Raw genomic sequence first — 16,978 nt, 5'->3', positions numbered from 1 at the left:
GTAGTTGACTGCAAGTTGACTACCTAATATCTAAGACTTGTTTACTTGAGGTTGTTTCACCAGTTATAAAGATTTTCATCAATGAAAAAGTCACCATCTTATGAAATATGATTCCCCGTTCTCTTGTGATCTTGTTTCTGTATGGAACACAGTTGTTGCCCCAGCACTGGGTACCAAAAGTGGATTGTTGCTGCTGGTCTCTACAGCCAAGGCTGCTGCTATTTCTCAGAATCATGCATAACAATTGGACCTGTCTGTCCAATCTCTCCCCACTATATCTATAGGTAGACCCATCTTGTAACTTGATAAGGATAAAGGGAAAAGGCATCAGGTAACTAAAAGAAATTTGCATACTCTTCGAGCACTCTTCCAGCCATTCCTTGACCTGTTCTTTTGTTGTTACATTTGTCCCTAATTCAATTATGTCGCTACTGTCACTGGTTTGAATATATATTCTTAAATTTCTCGAAATTTAATAGCTTTTCCTTGACATCCACTGCTAAGAGAGGAATGCTAGGCTGCTCTTAAATAAGCAGCTCTCTAGACTGTATGAATGAATTATTTATTTACAAATGAGAATCGTGTTCAAGGAGGGTAGTTTAATGAATAATACGAATACATAAATGTCTTCTACTTCCTTGATTTTCATCATTAATTAAAATTGAATTTTATTATAAATTAAGAGCTATTTATACGATAAAAGTAATTGATGATAATCTGAAAAAAAAATGGATAGTTTACAAATAATAATTTATCAATAGTGAAAATATATGTCACTAGTGAATAATTATTGTACACACATTAAGACTGAATGCTAGGATCATGACATCATTGCCTCAAGTGAATTCTGAATGCTGATTGGTCTTAATTTCTCCCATAAGCCAAGTAATAACACAGATCACAAATATGTGACCGGAACCAGTTACTGCCTTTTTGGGGACCCCCACGGCTTGATCAGGGAACCTCGCCCTAAGTTAGGTTAGGTAAGTAAGATCTAGTTAGGCCAGGGCGTTACATTATAGGAAAGGTTACGCCCATTTAGGTATGTATGAGGAACCAGTCCTGATTGACAACTGGCGGGAAAACAGCCGAGTAACTAAAGAAAAGTTTTACCCTTGGGGCATTCTTGGTCATGTTTAGGACTGGGTGGGGAAAATCCAGGAGTGGCAAACAACAAACCCCAGGCCAGGCACTCAAAGTTAGGTTAGGGAAGGTAAGATTACAAGTAAATGATTCTGTGGCATCTTTCTTTATTCTTTGTTCATAATGCTGGGGTCACACATTCACGTATCACGACGGCGTATGCCCATGTATGTGGATCTTGGGCATCATCGCGGTGAAATGACCTTGAACAGCTGGTAAACAGGACACGGTCTACCGGACGTAAAGCCAGCGACGTAAATTGCGCCGCAAATGTACGCGCAAAGAAAGCAAGGTCGGACGTCTACCTGGAACTTACGCCGATCAACTTCACGTCAAGACCACGCCCACCGTTGTGGGGCTGTGCTGTTGCCAGGGGTATGAGCACATTACTACAGTTTTTAATTTATTTTTATTTTTATTCTGTTTGAATCCGCGAAAGACATCTACAACACAGCTGAATATTACAGTTGAAAATTATATGCACACAAAATCGAGATTTTTTATCATTGAGAGAGAGAGAGAGAGAGAGAGAGAGAGAGAGAGAGAGAGAGAGAGAGAGAGAGAGAGAGAGAGAGAGAGATTTGTTTACCAAGATATATACTTTCTAATTGTACAACAAAAACATTTCTTTAGACGCAATTAGAATAATGGTTGTAAATGAGCACATCACTAATTATATATTAACCCCATTTCTGAATGATATTTATAGCAATAACCAAGTAACCAGTCGACAAGGAATACAATACGTAGTTTTAGCAATTATGATTTATGAACGCTTTGGGAGCTCTTACATAAGATTAGCACTAGAATTGTCTTGCTTCGATTTTACCATTCAGACATACACTTAGACTTATAAAACTGTTGACTATGGGCGATTTATATTTAAGCGATATAGAATAACATCTAATAACTTATCAAACATACTTAAAAATAAATAGGAATTCTACCTATTCAAGATAATATTTTTTTAGATGTATAGGAATTCCTCTTAGATATTTACATTATTTGTTACACCATTATTGTAAGACTGCTATTCAGAAGAAATAAATATCTTCGACACTTCCATAATCTGAGAATACCGTGTTACCGGGAAAGTGTTCGTGTGTGTGTGTGTGTGTGTGTGAAAGTTATTCTAGCAGATTATACTATACGTTTGCTGTCTACAAGTGAAGTCTTTTGTTATTTTTGGCCTAAGCTAAAGGTTATTTTTTTCAAAAAAGGACTACTAGACATCCTAACAATTGTCTTTCTCAGAAATTTCCCAGTATTTTTATATTCGTTATCCATTTCCCACTCGCCTTTTATTGAAACCTTGTCTCCATAATCTGAATCGTGATCAGCCACCTGAGACACAGAGAAACAGCCCCTGGGCTATGAAGCCATTGAGTCCTGCTCCCACACAAATGGTTCGCACTGCATGGGTCCATATAAGTACTCGTCCAACCCGGGATTATTCATGGCCTAAAGGAAACCTTACCAATAACACCAGGCCCCAACTCCTCTTACTGTTCCTGCGTTGCTAATCATAAATTAATTTCTTACTGGAGCAGGTGTGACAGACGACGTATAGGCGGTAGATGCCGGAATCCTGTCGACGAAAATGACCCGGTTGTTGATTTCTGGTTGAGATTTGTGTACCGGAACGCTGGAATACTACCTTGGGAATAGAGCCTGGGATTACCCTGTATCCCTCTGACAGATTCCAATTCATTGTTTGACTGATGATAGCGGTCAAAAGTCAGGAGAAAGTGGAAATCGTATTAGGAGCCAGTGCTAAAGGATTATTCCAAAATCCGCCATTGTCAATGAAAGAAATAACTGAGACCGTCAGGTCTTGGGATAATCCTGTGGCCATATTTTCAAGCTGATTTTCCAACAGATGACCCGGGGCGCCGATCCTGACCTTTTATACCACGCTACAGCGTTGCCATGTCGTACAGGGTTGTAAATGTGTGAATCGGTTTCGCCGTAGGCTGCAGCGCAATTAGGAGGCCCACGTGCTTTCGCGGCGGAAAGAAAACAACGACGGCGAACAATTGCCAGGTGACCCTAGCGCGTACCCCGCAGCAGTCACCGTGGGTCCCACGTGCAATGCCTGGAGCTACGTCAGGTGACATTTGGCGTGACCACCCACGACTTGTTTTGAACATTTCAAAACTGGAGTGGGCTACGGCGCCCTAGTGGGCGGAGCTTAGCACCCGGACGACACGTCGCCGTACGATTACGATTTTACGTGTGTTTTACGTTACATTTACGGTTTACTGACGTGAGCTGTTGCCAACTACCAATTTCCGCTCATGCGTGGCCGTGCGTGCGTTGATACGTGAATGAATGTGACCTTAGCATAATTGATACGGAGGCTATTACAGACATGAGCCATATATATTTATCAGATTGCTCATCTTGTGGCTTATACATTTCTTTACTGCCTATAACTTTGTGAAATTCACTATCTTCTGTTTTTTTGCCCCCACCCCCCAACCAAAAAAAAACTCAGTTCCTTCTGTAGTCGCTCATAACCGTTACAGTGCGTATCGCTCATAATTGTTATAGTACATATTTAGGAGCAGCTACAGTTTACTGGGCCCACTCTATCTAAGACTAATTTTCTAGTCATAACTTACCGCTAGATGGCGGTAAGCTCCAAGAAAATAAACGGAGGGCTACACAACAAAAATGGAGACTAAACGAAAACTAGTAGGTAGGTCATACAAAAATTTTAGCAGTCATTTTTTGCACATTCATCATTTCGGTTTCGGCATGGCCGAACAGCGTTTTGCGCCTTATCTGCATTTTGAAAGATTCTTGGCAAGCACGTTTGTTCTGGTAAGCGGGAATTTTTGCATTGTGCGCACTTGACACAGGGGTTACAGGAAACTAAATTTTACTCCTTACCTCTACCTAGTTATCGACGATGTGCTATCCTAACCAAGAGCATCCTACCGAGATCGAACTAGGTACTACTTACCTATGCGGAGGGATTTGGTTGCTGCACGGTTGGGCCCAGTAAACTGTATAACTACCCCATATTAAAGGCTATTGGTCAGAAATCCACAAAACACTACAATAGCTAAGGAGTCGAGTAAAGTATAAGGGCTGTGCATTACTAGCAAGGAAGGGAGTACAGTACCATAAGATTACCTGTACTTAGCTTATCCTGCAAACTTTCACTGGACAATCTAACCAGGTTAACCTACATTGAAATTAAACACTACCTACCATAAGCTCGCAAGGTGACTCGAGAAAACATCCAAGAGTAGCACACTAGGTAGGGTCAAAAAGTACTAGGGCTAGGTACCTAATTTTAAAGGTTGGTTGGAATTGACGGCAATGCAAAAGAACGAGGAAAGGTGAAGGGAGGTAAAGCACAAGACTGAAAAAGGGGCGCAGCTAGGGGCAAATGACGCTACAAACAACCTTAGAAATGCACTACTACAGATAGGCTACCTAGCTAAGAGCTGTCCTTGGCCTTGTTAAGCTAGCTACTAGCTACTACACCTCAAACAATAAAAACAACAAATTGGAACCATGAAACTCACGTATTCCTTATTTTAGCTGCCTTACTCCCCGCAATTACTGTTTCTCTCAGCTAAATCAGCTCGGTAATAATCCGTGAAGATAAGAAAATCGTACGAGCTGAGTCGATGACAGTTTACAATAAAGTGTTTTTGCTAAGGATTCCTCCTCGTCTTCTTCTTCTTCTTCTTCTCTTCTGATAAGAAAGTTGAGCCACCAAACGTCACGAGCTATGGCTGCGACAACGCCCCCTTCCCCAATGTGTTCGTATCGCTCAGAAAAACTTCCAGTCATATAAACGTTTAGCTTTTTTTTTATTTTACTACTCGAGCATTGATATCAGGATCTAGCCTTACTTTCCGCTCTTTTAACTGCGACTAAATTTGATTCCTAAACATATTACCTTCGATGTATAAGAAAATTTATGCTATCCCTAAGACAAGTCAAGGAACTTGACAAAACCAATCGCCTTTCCGTTCGCTCCAATAGTAGTTGCTCATCCTTCCCCCTGAACGTGAAAGTGGGACAGTTCCGAGTCTCGGTAGAACTTTTGACTACTATCAATACTAGCCATTAACTAATATTTATACCAAATACTAGGAAGAGCATCAACAATCAACTTGTGTTGTATACGAGTACGAAGACACACATATCCCATAACTCAAAACCTCGTGTTTCCCTTACATCACGTGATATACAAACTACAAAGGATAGATATCAAGTGACTCGGCGCCTTGGGGTGATTCCATGGGTGATTCATTGAAGTTCAAAGAATTATCAACCCTTCCTCTCTATGTGCGCGCGCGCATACACACAATATATACGTGTATATATATATATATATATATATATATATATATATATATATTATATATATATATATATATATATACGGAAGGGTTCAATCACTCCTTAGAGCATAAAGAATTAATATGCATGTGTGCATACGCAATCCATAAATAAACCTCAAATAAACCTGTGCTCCTTTCACTGCAGAATACCTGACCGTTTTCATGTTGGCCATTAATCGCCATCGACTCAATCTATCTTATCCCCAAAGGTGGCAACATTATCAGTTTCACTTCATACCAGATAAGCTAGATCAATGGCGGAACAGAATGTTCTTACATAATAACATAATAAAAGAATTGCGCAGTACCAATATGGTAGTAAATTATTAATGCCATATTACAACAGGAAGGTCTATCTATGGCTTACCCGAAATCGTCACAGCCTGATAAGCATATTTGTTCGCAATTACAAGATTAATCAAATGTGCAGTATATAGGTAATAAAAAAAAATAAAACTCGCTAAGCAGATGGCGTTCGTTCGAAACTTGGCTGGCCTCATGCCAATGCGGATCCTTGTTCTTGAGCAGCATATGTGAGCAGAATGGATCGATAAACTATTTATTTTCTTTAGTCAGGGGAATGAAAGCAACAAAAAGCCTAGATTCAGCTAATCTAGGTGAGAAGAGAAAGAAGATAAAAGATCTGCATCAGTTTTGATAGAAGGTTGTAGTACAAGGAGGGAAATAAGAGACAAACATTCACATGTTAGGAGTGTGTATGTATGTATGTGTATATATATATATATATAATCTATATATATATATAGATATATATTATATATATATAATATAATAATATATCTTGCATACAGAAGTCAGAAGCTGTCAAAAGCTAATGTCTTACCCAAGGTGTGTTTGTTTATTCATATCTCTCTATCTATTATGAGGTGCACTGACGGCGATCTTGCCCTACGGATTAGTAACAGTAATAGTACTCCAGTTTGGAAGTAAGGTTTGTTGACTTTCTGATAAAACCGGACGCCTTTGGTGCAACAGACAGTTTTGTATATCGCTAAGGAAGATCACGCAAGACGTCATCCAACCTGATTGATTATTCCAAGGAAAGCTACCATGTTCTCCATGATTATTCCCAGGAAAGCTACCATGTTCTCCAGAGTCCAAACTACCAAGTAGATCTGAAGGTTTTCAATGATGGATTATCGATCATTATTCGATATTTTGGAGACTTGAAAACTGGACTGTGTGGGTCGTAGAAGCATAAAGAATATCACAATGCGTTTGTCATGATCATAGCTGCAATACAGACCAATTAACATTAGAATAATGAGAAAACATAACGCAGTTACCTTGACCATCGTGACTAAGCATGTCAGTTGTTATGACTCCTTTAGTTGGTATCTTTCATTCCTTTCCTGGCGTGGTTTATTAAAGGGAAGAGGTTCCTAGGCACCCAATTGCCTTGCTTCCAGCATCTAAAAAGGGACTTCCTTTACCGTAGATTCAGGCTGAAGATTTTATTATACTCTGGATATCCGTCTCCACTTCAAAATGGAGTTGGTCTTATTTTATCATAAGAAATTTTTACTGGACTATTGAACTATTGAATAACAAGTGGAGAGAGAGAGAGAGAGAGAGAGAGAGAGAGAGAGAGAGAGAGAGAGAGAGAGAGAGAGAGAGAGAGAGAGAGAGAGAGAGAGCCGTATATATGCGCTTGCTCGTTTCCTAAAGCAGTCTGTATGAAGTCTATAAAATAAAAGTGTTAAATAAAAATGAGAGAGGGGAACATCCATGACTACATGACTGCACTTGATGTTTGAAACAAATTCGTCATTGCTTCCTAAGAAAAATAGTACTACTGATACAGTTTGAAATAAAGTGGCCTGTTACTTGGCTGCTTAGTTGATAGCCAGTGACAACGAGTTGAGTACCTGTAGACGCTAACCTAACCAGCAGTCTCTGGTTGTTCAGTAGCTAGAATTCAGAAAGACCCAACTCCCAGCTTTAGAGTAACTGCAATTTTATTCAAACAATTGACTCGTTAACTTAAAGTCGTATCTGACTACAGTGTATAAATAAGTGGGGTATGATACCTTTCATATTCAAAGTGCTTTGGGTAATTTTGTTTCCTATTAAAACTTTTTTTTTTTATTAAATCATAAGATTCGCTAATACATAATGTGAAACACAAAACTAAGATATTAAAATTCCTTCAAAGATGTCCAGTTAAAGAATATCATACAGCCTTCACCAGTGGAACCACTTCTAAGAATTCTTTTAGAGAAGTAGTAATGTTAAGGCTGGATAATGTTTCCAATTGATAGAACTTCTTCCAAATACTTTTCTGAGAAATGTTATAGAATATATAACTAAACCTACCCTTATGGTAATCACTCTCAGACCAATAGTAATCCCTGGTATTATTATCTTTACAATGGCTGGAATCAGCTGCATCATGACTCATCCTGGTAGGAAGATAGCAAACTATCACCACAAACTCTTTCTCTGCAGCAAATGATAGACCTTATCAAAGTACTGTAAGGGAAAAGGAGAAAAAGATGAAGTACAAGGAGGAAATATATACTGCATCTCTACTTTTTGCTTTGATAATTAGCCAACCATAAAAAATACAGAAACAAAATAGAAATGTAAAAATGCGCCAAACAATCAAGTTTTCTGTGCAGCATATAATCAAGGCCACCGAAAATAGATCCACCTTTCGGTGGTCTCGGTATTATGTTGTATGACGGACGAGAGGCGGTGCTTTCAACGTGGTATGGCCGTTGGCTTATGTTGTATGAGCCATGGCCCATGAAACTTGAACCACAGCCCAGTGGTGGCTTTGTCTTACATTGTTGTCAGATGAACAATTAAGGCTAACTTTAACCTCAAATAAAATAAAAACTACTATGGCTTGAGGGCTGCAATCTAGTATGTTTGATGATCGGAGGGCGGATGATCAACATATCAATTTGCAGACCTCTAGCATTAGCATCAGTAATTTTTAAGATCTGAGGGCAGACAAAGTCATCTCAAGTTTTCTTTTACAGAAAACTAAAAATAAAGTTCAAAATGATATAAAATGCTTTATTGTACATACATCAGAACATACTTTATTAAACACGTGGGAAAAAACAACCCTAAAATGCATAGGTAAAATATGCAGGAAATCTGAGGAACTCAAACATAGCACTCTTACCACCACTTACTAAGTCCGGAAACATACTAAATCTAGCAAATATAACCAATTTCTTCACTGCTGATTATGCAGAGCATGAAGAAGAGGATTAAACTAGGAAAACACTAAGCCCAATTTAATTATGAAGATGTGAAGAAATTGAAAGAGCACTACACTTCTTTCAGATGTAAGCAAAGCAGATGGTAAAACAAGTTGGCTGGCTTCTGTATTATTTCACGAATTCCCCACAAACTGGACATCATGGCATAGATCATCTCAATGCTACTTGTATTATGTTATATAGTAATCAAGGCTATTTCCATCCATCTTTCTTTATTGCAGTGCAATTCTTAGCAAAAGTTTTTAAAAACTATGTACTAAATTCATTTAAAAAAGTGGAATTGCTGTGAACTCAAGCTTTTTACTGTATCTACTGTGGCACAGACTTTACTTATGTGCTACGAACAGTCATATTATTATTATTAGATATTATATAAGGTAGTAAGGGACACCACAGAAACCTTCCCTGAATTTAGAAGCGCTTGCCTGTAGGAATAATTCTTACACATAAAAAATGTATATGAAAATAAAAACTCCAGTTTATAAATTTCAATTTACTTCCATCATGGTATCCTCATGGAAATTTAAAAGTCAATATGTAATATACTCATTACAAATTCATACTTGAGAAAAGTTACATAGAAACTCCTCCTCTTGAACTCAATAGCTCTAAAACATCCTGACCTCTCTCATACAACAATTTGTATTCAGGTTTATCCTTTTTCTTTTTAGAAATAAGAAATTTAGTGATAAACACTTTAAGACTTTGAACAAAGAACCTAAGTTCTGGCTGACCACTAACTTTACCAAATATCTCCAGCACCCTCTCCACACCACCTGGGTGGAGAAGCAACCCTTTTAAAATTATTCTCATAAAGTCAATCATTTGAGGCCCTGCCTCCATTAAGGGCAAATTCTTCAATATTGTTATATTTAGTCCATTCTCCCCAATTAAATGAACTAAAAATTTTGCTAAATTTTCAGCTTCTCTAGGTTTGCAGTTATCGATTTCTTCAAACTTATCCCATACAGCAAACTGGAGGAGCCTCCTGAATTTATTATTACATTTGCACATTCTACATGATAAGTACGAATAGAATTCATTATATAATTTTCCCTTTTGGCAGCATAGTAATATGACATTGAAAATCTCTTGCTCTTGATTAGAGGGAAGCTTCAACTGTAATAGTTTGTCAAAGGCATCAAGATAATCTTCTGATCCTTCAGTAACTACATACATAATATTGATACGGGGGGGTCTGTTTAACTTTAGTTTTGCTGCTTTACTCTTAAATTGTTCACTAAACTCCTCTTCTATGCAAGCAGACCTTTTAGTTTCAACAGTCTCCCTCTCATGAGGAAGGTTATTTTCTTTTAAGCCTCCAGACCATGCTGAGCCTACAATCCACCAGCGACCTTGCGACTTACTGTTCAAAATATCATCCAGAGTGACATACAAGGGGCTTATATTTTTACCTTTATGGATTAACCCTTTCATGACCTTTTTCAAATGCTCCACATGTGAAGGATCATAATTTGGTACTTTAGAGGGATTATTGTTCTTAATGGAATGAATTATCTCTAACATAAAACTTATTCTAGTATAATTTGAACTTCCTTCAGCCTGGTGTTGCGATGCTTGACACTGGATTTGTGTAATGAAAGTTTTCAAAGCAAGAGGATCCTCTTTCCTAAGAGAAAAGCCAACTGTGCGCAGGATCAATAAGATGAGCTCCACCTGGAAATGTTAGCATAAGCATTAACAAGTGCCAACAGCCTATGGCTACAGTATTTACATTAAATGCTGTACTGATTATAACTACCAAAATTAATCCAAATTTATACCAAATGACCTGACAAAAAATTCAACTCTCCATTAGACATCTGCTTAAGAAAGAGGAAGATTGACTAATACCAACTAACTAATACCAATTACCAGAAGTTTGTCACAAAATTCTATTACCTTTTTGGTTTCTGCATAATTTATTAAGAATAAATGCTATTTCATTAATATTACATATGTAAATTCAACAGCATGTAGTACACAATTTACAGGATGTGGCTATGACTTAACAAATATTTTTTTAACAACTTTCTTAAAAATCAACAAGGGACCCTGTTTTTTCTGATTCAGTGCCCTGACACATTCAAATTCTCTGTACTGCCAATCAGACAGGCCAGGAGGCAACTTATCTAAGTAAAATAAAGTCTATAGTTACGAAATGTATGAATTATTTTGAATTTTTTTGTGAATGAAATCCCACACCTCTCACTTTTGCTGAGGGTTAATTATTTCTTACTGGACGGCAATGCTGGTAATTTCTCAGATCACTTTGTCTGGTTAAAGATCCACAAATTGTAGTTGTAGTTCGTAAAGCATACTCAAAACTTTATGCCTATGGTATGGGAACAGTCCAACAGTGTGAGGAATAAAAAACTTCTGGAACTGAAAAGTTCACCAGTGAGGATCCATTTAGTATACTTGGAAAAAAACACATTATTGCCATAGGTAGACTTTGCTTAGTGACTGTCAACTCAAGGAAAGTAATGTGGGTGATGAAAAAACTATCAACCTTATTGAGTGACAATCCACTAACAGATAAATTCAGTTATGTTAACAACCAGCATTATCTACTTCAAGTAAAACAATAATAGCTATCTTCACCTTCACACCACAGACACAAACCTTGATCTCAAGTACAATGATGATAGGAAGAGCATCTGCCTGGCCAGACTACTTGTCCTATTAAGATGACACCAATTTAAATTAAAGTTTAAACTTCAATTAAATAACTACCTTTAATTACTGCTCAAGTATAAAAACTGTTTTATATTTTTTAGCTTAGCTTTCCTATATCTTTTTTATTTATCTCATTAATATTATTTACTTTAAATTTCACTTATATATTATCTGTGTACATCTTTGAATTTTTTTCGAGATGTTTATGCATACAATGCTTAAATATCATACAATGCTTGAATATAAGTCTCTCTCTTTCTGACAGCTTCATCTGAATAACAATTTTGTCTGCCTGTGTTGACTGTACTATATGCTTCCTGAACTTTTGTTCCAATGAAGCTCCCAATCACTTATGGGAACTTGACTGTTACTCCAGCATTCACATAATTGTTTGCTGGCATTACCTTACTGATAAATAAGTTATGTAGACATTTTCTTTGGCAACGGTTTCTTCAAGTATGTCTACTTATATTTGTGAATCCCACATACTTAGGGCACATCAAGAGTACGGGTCAGAACTAATTAATAAAATGTTTTCCTAAAAATAAAATAAATCCATTCTTTCATACATTCTACTCCAACTGCTTTCAAGACTTCACATCACTGCTATAGTGGTTATCATAAGATGGTGCTGTGTTATATACAAGACACAGAAAGGAAAAAAAGAACTCTGAATACTGACCAACCATTGATTATTCCAACATTGAAGAATTCAATGCAACAGTTCATCCTAAATAAATGTTGTCCATCAAATCCAACATTCTTTCCTAATCTGTTAAACTATTATAGGCACTTGCATAAAATTCTATGCTGAAGAAAAAAATTAATTAATCCTCCATTAGGATATAAAATGCACTGGTATGCTAACTAATGCCTGTCCAAGGAATTAGTAGAAACTGCTAGTTTAATTACCATAAATGCCGTTTCTACAAGAAAAAGGTAACTGATTTTCATGCACAATCTAAGAACTTCTAACATCAATGTGATAGGTAACATTATCAAAATTTTGAATTCTCACCTCTTTCTCCAAGAAAACATCTGCCAGTCTTTGAAGAATGTCGTAAATGAGGCGAGCACCAACTACTCTGAAGTTGAAGAGACTGGATATAATAAGCATTATGTTATCATATTCCTTACAGCTGATGTCTTTTGAGTTTTCTTCCATCTTCTCGTGTAATTTAACAACAAAATCTGTTAGAATATGAGCACCAACCTGTAAAAATAATGGAATCTTTAGCACCAAGCCTTGATTACATTACAACAACAAAAAAAAAAAAAACACTTTGAAAAGGATAGGTTACAAATAAATTCAGGATTTAGCAAACTATGAGATACTATTTAAAAATATAAGCAACTAAAGCATAGTAGGTTCTCCAAGAATTTCAGAGTAGTATTCCAACTTATCATACCTATATCTTTATTTGTGTATGCCTCAGGCAGCTATGAATCAAGACTGGCATCACAAAAGTTTATAATTTTGACTCAATGGTCAAATGGATAGCTAATGGTATCTGCTGGCCACAGTTAAACTATGAAAAAGTAGTGAGTAAGCATACTAAAAGACTAATGTAACAGCTTGACATTACTGCCATATACTAAGTAATGAGACAGGAACTCCCATGTAAAACAAAATACGTAACTAAAAGTTATTTCAGTTTCCTAAATAATGTATGTAATTTAATAATATAAACAAGATTTTATCTGCCCCTGGTATCAAAGTAGAATAATTTTTTGCAATTAAATTATGAAAGGAATACCAATGGTGATCACCTGGTGATGGTAGGCTACCTCCAAGCTAGGAGAAATCAACACATATCTTTTCTTCCAAAGACTTCTATCAGCAATGGAAGGGGATAAGATGCCATGTAAAACTGAGTGTCTTACGGTGATCTTACAGAATATATTACAGTATGTATATTCAACTCATACACTACTTGACATAAGCTGAGTAGTACACTGAGGTAGAAGAGAAGCCAATGGTTATTCTAAGCCAATCAAGAAAAGGAAATCCCATCAAGAGACTGTAGCTATGACAAGGCAAGAATGTGAGTTTGTTATGCAGAGGACTCATATGGAAGTATTAATTGCAGTGTACCCAAGTAATACCAGCAACAGATCCAATAAATGTAAGCCTTGTAAGACATGAATATCGATGTACAATTTGGCACTGAACTTGCATTTACTGTCATTATAAGACTAGACAAAACAACAAAATCCAATGAAATGCACAATTATCTACTTCATTAAAATGGATGTTCTAACACTACACAGCAGTAGGAAAACATTAGCTGAAGTAAACTTCCTGCAATCTTTGGGAGAATAACACAAACAGATTAATCACACAAAAAATGGGGCTAAAGGTAATGAACAATGATAGATAAACAATAACAAACAACAGGATAATGAAGAAACAAAACAAACAATGATAGATAAACAATAACAAACAACAGGATAATGAAGAAACAAAGCCCTGAAAAGGACTTTATCATCTTAAGACTGCAAAACCATCTGGAGTCGTGTAAATACATGGGCATCCACCCTACTAATGGGGTGACATTACATGTGATTGATTTTGCAAATCTCACATGATCTTTCCTTCAAAACATCAACGTAAAAGGCTTTGGTAAGACAATGATTGTAATCCATAAAAATTAAAAAATGTATTTGTACGATGTAAACAGTTTAATATGCATGTAAACATTGATTTTTAAACTACAGTACATTTTCAGAGCTATGGTTTAATGTTGAAAACAAATCGCTTATTGTACTACATACATAAGAATTTGGCCAAAATTCAACTTGGATATATTAAATACACTTCAAGACTACATAATGAACATTTTATCTGATACATACCTGGCTACCAACATTTGCAGACAAAACTGCGATGAGTAACATGTGTTCATGAATGAGCCTTTCTGGGGTCAAGGTAGGGAGAACTAGTGATTCAGTTAATAACTGGCTTAGGCAATCACTCATATCATTCTGACTATGTTTCTGATAGAAGCCTTCAATCTGGCTAACAATTCCAGCTAAATTGCTTTCAGCCAGACGATTTATTAGTCCTTTTAGATTTCTTTTCAGCAAGCCAACTGCTCTTTTTTCTTTTCACTAACATTCATAGCCAGAAGCTTTCGAAGTGCTGGTGGTACATATTTGCCATTAGTCTCTGGCTTTTTATCTTGTATAAAGTTTCCTTCTTTATCTCTTAAGCGACCATAAATATCCTCTTTAATCTCATTTGCTTCATCACTCACTACATCTACGAAATTTTCTTCGTCACAATGTTCTATCGACACATTTTCCCCATTATTTTTTTCCCTATCTATTTCACTGACAACTGTTTGTAAAGATTGTTTCTTTTTCTTCTTGGACTTTGCCCGCTTAGATTTAATAAAAATGACTTCATTTTCTGCTTCAACTGCATTTGCTTCTTTGTTTTCAGAAGTGCTCAAATTACACTTTGAATTATTTTCCTCTTCAACTATTATGTCAGCTTCAACACTAGTATTCAATTTCTTTTTCTTCTTCTCTCGAACTTTTGAAACACTTTCATCCTCACCCTCTTTGAATGTCACTTCCTCTTTTTGTTTGATCTGCAGGTGAGGTGGTTTAACACTTTTCCCTACAATGTTTTCATTCGTAAGTGCCTTTTTCTTTTTCTTTTTCTTCCCCTGCTTTAAATCTGTTTTGGTGACACTTTCTCCAAGACTATCTGTTCCACAAACACTTTGGGCACCTGAGCCAACCTCATCTAATTGTGATTTCAATGCTACAGTGCGTCCCAGTTGCAAACACTCTCCATTTGACAAAGAATCCACTCTTCTCTTCTTGATGGGAGAAGAAAAATCTGATTCATTTTCAGTATCACTTCTTATTCTCAACCTTCCTCTATTTTTTAACAGTAAACCTGCTCTCAGTTCATTTTCACCATTGGTAACAACAGTCCCTTCACCAAACTCTGCACTGTATCTCGAGTCTGGCTCCAGTTCTGACTCATTGTCAGAACTACAAGGATCAGCATTTCTATTGGCAATAAGCCTCTGTCTTTTCTTTTTGGATTTCTTTGACTTTTTCACTTGTTTTGACAGCTTTCTTTCACTTGTTTCTAAAATATCTTCATCACTGGATTCGTGCTCAACAAAATCATCATTAACAATAAAACCTTCAAGATCAGTATCATCACCACTATTACTAGAATAATTATCAATATCATTGAGAATACCATTATTCAAGAATTCAGCTTTACTGAAAGAACTTCCACCTTCAAATGCAAGCTCATACTCCTTTGTTTCATCATGCACAGGCTCTTCATCAGAACTTTCTTCTCTACTACTTTCCTGGGCCTCTGCATCCAACAACTCTCTTCCCTCTCTCCCATCCTCATCTGAGGATTCCTCCTCTAAATCGACTTCACTTATTTCTTCATCCCATTTCTCGTCATTACTCTCTTCAGATTCATATGCCTCATCATCATTTTCATCCTCGACAATTTCTAATCCACAATCAAGGTCTTCATCAGAAAAATCCTCTTTATCAATTTTTAATCCTTTTTCAGAATCTGAGGTCTCTTTCCAAGCATGCATCTCCTCATCGTCACTAGAGACTGAAGATCCACTTTCTTCTGAACCAGACTCACACATAAGAAATTTCTTAAAATTATCTTTATCACTGTAGACCTTAGCACGGCTCAATGACCCTTCCTCTATGTCTGCCAGGATATCCCCAAAATCATCAGAGAACATGGGTGCAACTTTCTTTTTCTGTTCAGGTTTTAGTCTCAAAAGTCTAGCCATCTTGTTTATTTCTTTTGTGTCATCTTCTTGATCTCTCTGGATGCTCAGAAGCTTCTGTTTATTCTTAATTAAGTTTTTCTTTTTATTGTCTTCTGCTGGAGTATCTAATGAATTTGGTTGTTTCTTAATGACTTTCTCCATTTTTCCTGCTTCTCGGTCAACAAATTCTTGTAATCGAGCTAATCGTTCACTGTTTGATGAAACTACTTGAAATCCTCTACTTTCTTCCTGCTTTTGCTGAAAAGTCTTATCTTGATTTTTATGGTTACCCTTCCCATTAATCTTCTTTTGTTTCCGAGCAGGTCCAAGCCTTTTCAGCTTCATTCCATTGTGCTTAATATCATGGTTACCAACATTATTGCATTTTGTTTTCTTTCCTTTTTTTAACTTTCTTTCAATTTTTCTGTTCTGAAGTTTAATGCCTAAATGATTAACAAAACGTTTTTTAGATTCTTTTGCTTTCATTTTGATTATCAAATAAGACCTTCCCACAAACAAGAGGACTCTTCTTTGTATTACTGTTCACCCTGTAAATAGAGAAAAAGTCATATGTATAGTAGTATATAAACAAAAAAACTCAAGATATCCAAGATTATTGAAAGATTTGTCATATTTTTTAGCTTTAGAAACTTAACTTCATAGAAATAGCTAATTATCAAAGACAATCGCATTAGAAAAATGCATGTATGTATGAACATATGTATGTACATATTTATTCATGTTTAAATTCTAAAAG

The 16,978-nt window shown here is 36.5% G+C and overlaps 1 protein-coding gene across 1 annotated transcript in view; it reads right to left on the bottom strand.

Annotated features, from left to right (window-relative positions):
- Positions 1-8,538: 8,538 nt before the first annotated feature.
- The window catches only part of LOC135214772 (nucleolar MIF4G domain-containing protein 1 homolog), a 38,179-nt gene continuing 29,739 nt past the window's right edge, over positions 8,539-16,978 (bottom strand). The window contains 4 exon segments of the mRNA XM_064249128.1: positions 8,539-10,444; positions 12,465-12,659; positions 14,303-14,532; positions 14,535-16,769. Coding sequence (XP_064105198.1) covers positions 9,341-10,444; positions 12,465-12,659; positions 14,303-14,532; positions 14,535-16,707 — 3,702 coding nt within the window. The 5' untranslated portion in view covers positions 16,708-16,769 and the 3' untranslated portion in view covers positions 8,539-9,340.

Source organism: Macrobrachium nipponense, chromosome 46 (genome assembly GCF_015104395.2).
Source record: "Macrobrachium nipponense isolate FS-2020 chromosome 46, ASM1510439v2, whole genome shotgun sequence".
Taxonomy (NCBI): Eukaryota; Metazoa; Arthropoda; class Malacostraca; order Decapoda; family Palaemonidae; genus Macrobrachium; species Macrobrachium nipponense.
The sequence above is the reverse complement of the archived record's forward strand: the minus strand, read 5'-3'. Positions and strand labels throughout refer to the sequence as shown.